The 6,736-nt window shown below is 36.8% G+C and overlaps 1 protein-coding gene across 1 annotated transcript; it reads right to left on the bottom strand.

Moving 5' to 3' along the window:
• Positions 1-1,237: 1,237 nt before the first annotated feature.
• Positions 1,238-2,659, bottom strand: LOC134226719 (mediator of RNA polymerase II transcription subunit 21). The gene is made up of 2 exons (XM_062707675.1): positions 2,113-2,659; positions 1,238-1,866 (listed from the first exon to the last, which is right to left on the bottom strand). The coding sequence occupies exons 1-2, from the start codon at positions 2,152-2,154 to the stop codon at positions 1,483-1,485; spliced, it is 426 nt and encodes a 141-aa protein (XP_062563659.1). The 5' UTR covers positions 2,155-2,659; the 3' UTR covers positions 1,238-1,482.
• Positions 2,660-6,736: the final 4,077 nt, after the last annotated feature.

Here is a 6,736-nt window from a genome sequence, read left to right on the forward strand (position 1 = left end):
CCTTTGGACATAGTCCCTAATGCTCCCATTCTGTTTTCTAGGGAACGGCAACGGTACATTCCGGCGATTGGTTTTCTGGGAAATGGTACATTCTGGGGAATGGAATTCTGGGGTATGGTTTTCTGGGGAACGGTTTTCTAAGGAATAGTATAGAACCGTAATTATTATTGGGATTTATGTCATGTTTTATCATGCTTTTGATGTATTTTAATATCTTCTCTATATTGCACACATTGTTACAATTTTGTAGTTTAGCTTTGCAAATTGGAAATGTAAAAAATTGTTTCTCAAGAATTTTGTTTACGGTTTACGGTGGTACATTTTAATTTTTCCGGGGAAATTTTGGAAAACCGGGAATTTATTTTATCGACTAGAGTGGTCACCCTTATTTTAGTGGGAAGGTTCATTTCAGAGTCATTACCGATTCCACACTTCGTGGGATGGGCGTCACTTTACGTTAAAAGTATTAAGTTTCGTTTCACACAGTTCATTTTATCCACTTCACTATTTATGGTAACGGTAATGGGGCAACAAATGTGAAGTGATCGTTAGGTGGAAGTGAGTGTGGGTTGTGGAATCCGGTCCAAGGCCCACTATTTATGCGTTCATATATCCATGTTGCTTTATTCCCCAGAGGTCGAGACAATTTTCCAGATCGAACACGGATTCCAACCTATAGTCTTTTTCAGCAGTCTTGTTTGTAGTCTTTGTACTGCTACTCAGGTGGCTACAGCATAGTATAAGGTAATGTGATAATGTACTAAGCTTTCGATTAATTTATTATAGGATAGGTATATGCGGAGCAGCACATCGAGGGTGAACTCTTTTGAATCAGTATAGCGGACATTTGCAAAAATGCAAAAACTGATACCAAATATTAGAAATTAGAAAGATGACACATTTTTTTAAACTTAAGTAAGTACTTCAGAAAAGAAAATTATTTTGAGCTTTTGTGGAATGGCTTTACATAAGACAAGTTCGTACAATTCCATTTAATTTCACCACTTGATTGTACCTTCAACATATACGTATTTCGACCTCAATAACTAAGTCGAGTCAAGTAAGAGACACTGTAGATGGCCTTACTGTTGGGGTCGAAATACGTATCTGTCAAAGGTACAATCCAATGGTGGAAGTTAATGGAATTGTACGAATTCGTCTTATGGCAAGTTACTTCAGATGTATTTCGCCACAAATATTTGTGTAGTTAATTTTGTATAACAGTTTCAAATGACGCTTTCATTCATTTCTTATGATTAAGCCGTAGTTTATTTCATTTGTTCATTAAATGTAAATATTATCACTAGTTTCCATTTGATGCACACGAAAAGTACCGAACAACAGAGAAGCTGAAAATAACTTAAACATTCGTCGATTTCCTTCGTGGTGCATCCTCTTAGATGTACCGGTGACAGTACAGCAGCCGGGCGCGCCCGTAAGTCATTCCGCCCAGTCGTTACTGAGAACTGTTGCGGCCGGCAGTCATTGCTTCTTCGGTGACGACGAATACTGCATGTCGAGCTGGGATTGCGCTATATCGCTCAGGGCAGCCTGAATTTTTTCCAGCAATAGTTCACCTTTCCGCACCGCCTCTTCAAGCTTTTCCGCCGTTTCCTGGTTTTCTATTTCTAATCGCTTCAATGCTTGAACCTGCAGTTCGATGGAGCTTTCTTCGCTGGGCAGAGATTCGATAAGTGTGTCGATGTCCTTGGCGCATCGTGAAATCAGTGTGGAAAAGAGTTGCGCATAATCTTCTTGTTGGTTCTGTTGTGGAGTTTGTGAGCCAGTTCGTTCGAAACCAGGAAATTTGCTCGGAACCGAGCACTGCTGCAGTATTCCAATGCTGTTGCAAAAATGTTCCGCTTGCTGAAAATAAGACAAAAAATGTGTTACCTATTAGATGAAGAATTTTATAGCGATAAGGCACAATGTTCGTTAACTTATGTATGAGCCAATAGGATATATAGGTATTCAAAATTTATTTGAAAGCAAGTGGATTAGATTTGGTTTGTTTAAGGTTTTGATTTGTATTGTACATATTTGAATAGTAATGCATTATATTTGGATTCAAATTAGGATTGGATTAAGAACAGACAGTTTAGTACGTTTTACCTGATTGACCGTGTCCTGAAGCTGGGTTAGTCTGTCAGCCATCGCTTCGAAGACAATGGAATCCAGCGTTTCCTCGTCAATTTTGGCAAAAATTGAAATTGCAACTCAAAAAGAAAATAAAATGATAAAAACTAAAAGGGCAAACGTTGCCACCGTGCCGAACGGTGCAGCCGTGTTTGGGCTTCAATCGCGATCGATGCTGGAACACTTCCGAAAATCCAAATGCAACGGTGACAGTGTGGGAGGTTGAACAGCAATCCGATGGCAAGCCTAGTCCGCTAACTGGAGTGGTAGGCAAGTCCAAGGATCAGGATGTATGGTGAAACCGGAAGATTATACCCCCTCAATTCTGTACCATTTTTGGATATCAGCACTCGCCTCAAGTGAACAACGCGATCTGCTTCAAATGGTCGTAATACCGGTGAAATATGTATAAATTTAATAAAAATATTCCTTTCGCACGCGAACTAGAAAAGACGACTGAAAGTATGAGGACGTGAAAAGTTAAGCTCGGATGCTGACAGACGATGGCAAACAGTGTAGCCATCGATCAGGATTCGACTCGGAATGTCAAATAGTACACGAAAAAAAAGATCTAAACGGATACGGACTAAAGGAACTCATTGTGCACTCATACACAGAAAAAATGAAGAACCTACACGTAAAAAAATAACCTTATACACGTAAAAAAATTTAATGTTGTTTATTATTAATATTTCTAATACTTTTTTGCCGAAGCAGGCGCTTAATGACATGTATAAGAAAAAACTTATACATCGCATTAGTCACATACATTCGGAAAATTATACTTTTCATTAACTTATGAATGTTATTAGCTTTTTGATACGGGCTCATTCATTAGGTGGCATAATGAAGAGTATAAGTATTTTCGAATGGTTTTTTGCCATAACATATAAGGTTATTTTTTTACGTGTATGTTATGGCAAAAAACCATTCGAAAATAATACTCTTCATTATGCCAGCTAATGAATGATCCAATATCAAAAAGCTAATAACATTCATAAGTTAATGAAAAGTATAAATTTCCGAATGTATATGTGACTGTATAAGTATATTCGATGTATAAGTTTTTTCTTATACATATCATTAAGCGCCTGCTTTGGAAAAAAGTAATAGAAATATTAATAATAAATAACATTGAATTTTTTTACGTGTATAAAAAAGATTAAGGGTAAAATCAGCAGTGATTCAAATCGTTCGGGGCTGTCAGTTTGAATATGAATCTGAAACATTCATTTTCCCAGCAGCTGTTCTAGATTCATTTTTTATACCAGTCAAATGTCAAAAAAATAAAACTGGTATAACGCTCCGTTCTATTTTCTGCAGATTTGAACCACGATTGAATCACGAGATTCAAATATTTTCCAATTGTTTTGGTGTATGAATGCGTCATTTTATCTACGGATCAATCCACTTTGCAATTACGGCGCCTTTCTTGGCGCCAACATGATGATTTCATTTAATTGAAAATTTGAAAAACATGAATAGAACACTGCTGGGGAAACCAGCAAGTTTGTTCTATTTGGCTCCAGATTCAAACTAGAATAGTGGTCGAAAATTTGGAATGAAACTGAATCACTCCTGATTTCACTCTTTAATAAACTCAACTTTGAGTACACAGCAAAAATAATTATAATCTGTCTCGACGCAATTCGTGCTGATGTATTGCGGATCTTTTGAAATTTTTCCATTTTACGGATTCCGTACACACTTTATTTCTTTTTTATTTCTGCAGCTCGGCAAAAATCCGCACAGCCGTGCGTCAGCAAAATAAAAAACCCGACTTAATCCACCTACAGTGAACGCAACCCTTCTTACACTTTTGAATGGTTGTGTGTGCCCAGTGCATATTACAATTTCTATGCATATGACCTACACTGAGGAAAATGGACGTATGATTTTCAATCAAACGCCTTATGAAAATTTGCCACAAGAAATCGGTATGAATTTCAATATGTTGCCTTATAAATGATGATTTTCATTTTAAAAAAAAGCTAAGCGTGGCAGACTGGGTTCGAACCATGGACGTTGGGTTTGGGAGGCCGGTATGTAGACCACACGCCCATCGACGCTTGAATACTTGGGAAGGTAACTGCGTATAAGAAGCACTGTTGGTGGAATAATCAGTCTAAGATTCATAAGGCGCCAGTTATGAATTTCGATAGTCCAGTTCGCTGAGTGTATGATTTCAAAATAAAAAAGGGATATTTCTGGAAATTTAACAATTTTTAAAAAATACAAAAAGGTTGCAGATTTGATTTGCCGCCTTGAATGGCAATATTACAGCTTCTGTTTAAGCCCAAAAGAGTTCAAATCGGGTCATAGACGGCTGAGATATTGGTGTGACAATTCTTCATAAATAGTCTGAAAATATGTCTGTTCGGGCACGAACGTTACACTCGTAGCTGCTGCTGGATTAAAGCAAAGCAGCGTGTGCCGCCTTTCATTTGTGTAATTTTTTGTTGTTGAATGTTGTGCACACGTCCCTAATAAATGTTTATATAAAATCCGTACTTAGAGTCGCCTATAAAAGCCGACTCTCAATGTCATGTAATGGACAGTGTCTCGAAAGTAACCTCCGAGTTGGCACGCAGCCTCTCGGAGGCAACCTCTAAACTTGGGCTTAATCAAATTAACCATATAAAAAACAGACAGCAATGCTATTTGGACTTTTTATTAACTAACGTATATGAAGATTTCTGTGTGACTGAATCATTAAATCCATTGTGGAAAAATGAAGCGTTTCACACAGCAATCGAATATTCTTTAATCATTCACGCCCACCAAAGACCCAACGACTATGAGTACGAGGAAGTCTTCGAATACCATTCAGTAGACTATGAAAGAATTAAACTAAGATTAAATAGTATTAATTGGCAGTCAATTATAAGGAATGAAGGAAACATCGATACTGCTGCATACACTTTTAACGAAACTTTACAGCAAATAATTGAACAAAAATTCCACTTAAGAAAAACGACGACAAAGAAATACAAAAAGTCCAAGCTGGTACAACAGTCAAATAAAAAATTTGAAAATCGCAAACAAAAAGCACATAAAATCTACAAGAAAGAAGAGAGTGATCAAAACTTAGCGAAATATTTGGAAATCTGCGACCAACTGAATCTAGCCATCAGTAATGCACTTGAAAAATATAATTCAAAAATTGAGCTTGAAATAAAGTCCTGTCCAAAAAACTTTTTCAATTACGTAAAAACAAAATTAAAATCAGACAATTTTCCATCTGTAATGCACCTCGACGAAAATGTTGGCGATAGCTCGGGAAAAAACTGTAATTTATTTCCCAATTTTTTCCAAGACATCTATACTACATTTTCGGAAGAAGATCGCGATCGCGATTATTTTGCGTTTTATCCAGAATTTTTCAGAGATGTTGGTGTAAATCAAATTCAAGTCCAGGAAATTTTCGACGCTCTAATGAACTTGGATGCTTCGAAGGGACCTGGCCCTGACACGATTCCACCAGTATTTATTAAAAAATTAGCAAAAGAACTCACTACTCCTCTATATTGGCTTTTGAATAAGTCTCTGGAATCTGGAATCTTCCCAAAAATATGGAAAAGCTCTTTTCTAGTACCAATATTTAAATCTGGTCGAAAATCAGACGTACGTAATTATCGTGGCATAGCCCTTATCTCTTGCATTCCAAAACTTTTCGAGGCAATTGTCAACGAGAAGCTATTTTTGCAAATCAAAACCAGAGTAACTGACACACAACACGGCTTTTTAAAGGTCGCTCGACCTCAACAAATCTCCTTCAATTCGTAGATTTTACATTGAATGCAATGGATAACGGCAACCATGTAGAAGCTCTATATCCGGACTTTAGCAAGGCATTCGATCGCATTGATATACCGATGCTGCTTTTTAAACTACACAAAATTGGAATTGAACCACGACTCCTGCAATGGCTTGAATCATACCTAACTGACCGCCAACAAATTATCAAATTTAATGGACACAAATCAAAACCAATTCAAGTCACTTCAGGAGTCCCTCAAGGCTCTCATTTGGGCCCTCTTCTTTTTATCTTGTACGTAAACGACATTTCCTTCATTCTGAAAAACATTAAAGTGTTAATTTATGCCGATGATATGAAGCTCTTTATGGAAATAAGAAATGAAGTCGACATCAATGTATTCCGCAATGAAATAGACAAATTCTACATATGGTGCAAGAAAAGCCTATTAGAACTGAATGTAAAGAAATGCAACTTAATATCATTTAGCAGAAAAAGAACAATACCAAACATTTCAATCGCATTAGGAAATCAGAATGTGGAAAAATGTGAAAGAGTAAGGGACTTAGGAGTAATCTTGGACTCTAAACTTTCTTTCGTAGACCACTACAACACAATCATTCACAGGGCTAATAACATGCTAGGGTTCATAAAGCGTTTCTGCTATAACTTTCATGACCCATATACAATTAAAACACTTTATGTAGCTTATGTTAGATCAATAATGGAATATTGCAGTATTGTATGGTCTCCTTTCTCAATCACGCACGAAGAGAGATTAGAATCTGTACAAAAGCAATTTTTACTATTTGCTCTTCGTAAGTTAGGCTGGACATCATTTCC

The sequence above is a fragment of the Armigeres subalbatus genome, chromosome 3 (assembly GCF_024139115.2).
Source record: "Armigeres subalbatus isolate Guangzhou_Male chromosome 3, GZ_Asu_2, whole genome shotgun sequence".
Taxonomy (NCBI): Eukaryota; Metazoa; Arthropoda; class Insecta; order Diptera; family Culicidae; genus Armigeres; species Armigeres subalbatus.

Coding starts and splice junctions, on each gene's coding strand:
- LOC134226719 (XM_062707675.1), bottom strand. CDS start 2,154: ATGGCTGACAGACTAACCCAGCTTCAGGACACGGTCAATCAG. Junction 1,867..2,112: donor TTCAGGACACGGTCAATCAG/GTAAAACGTACT, acceptor TCTTATTTTCAG/CAAGCGGAACATTTTTGCAA.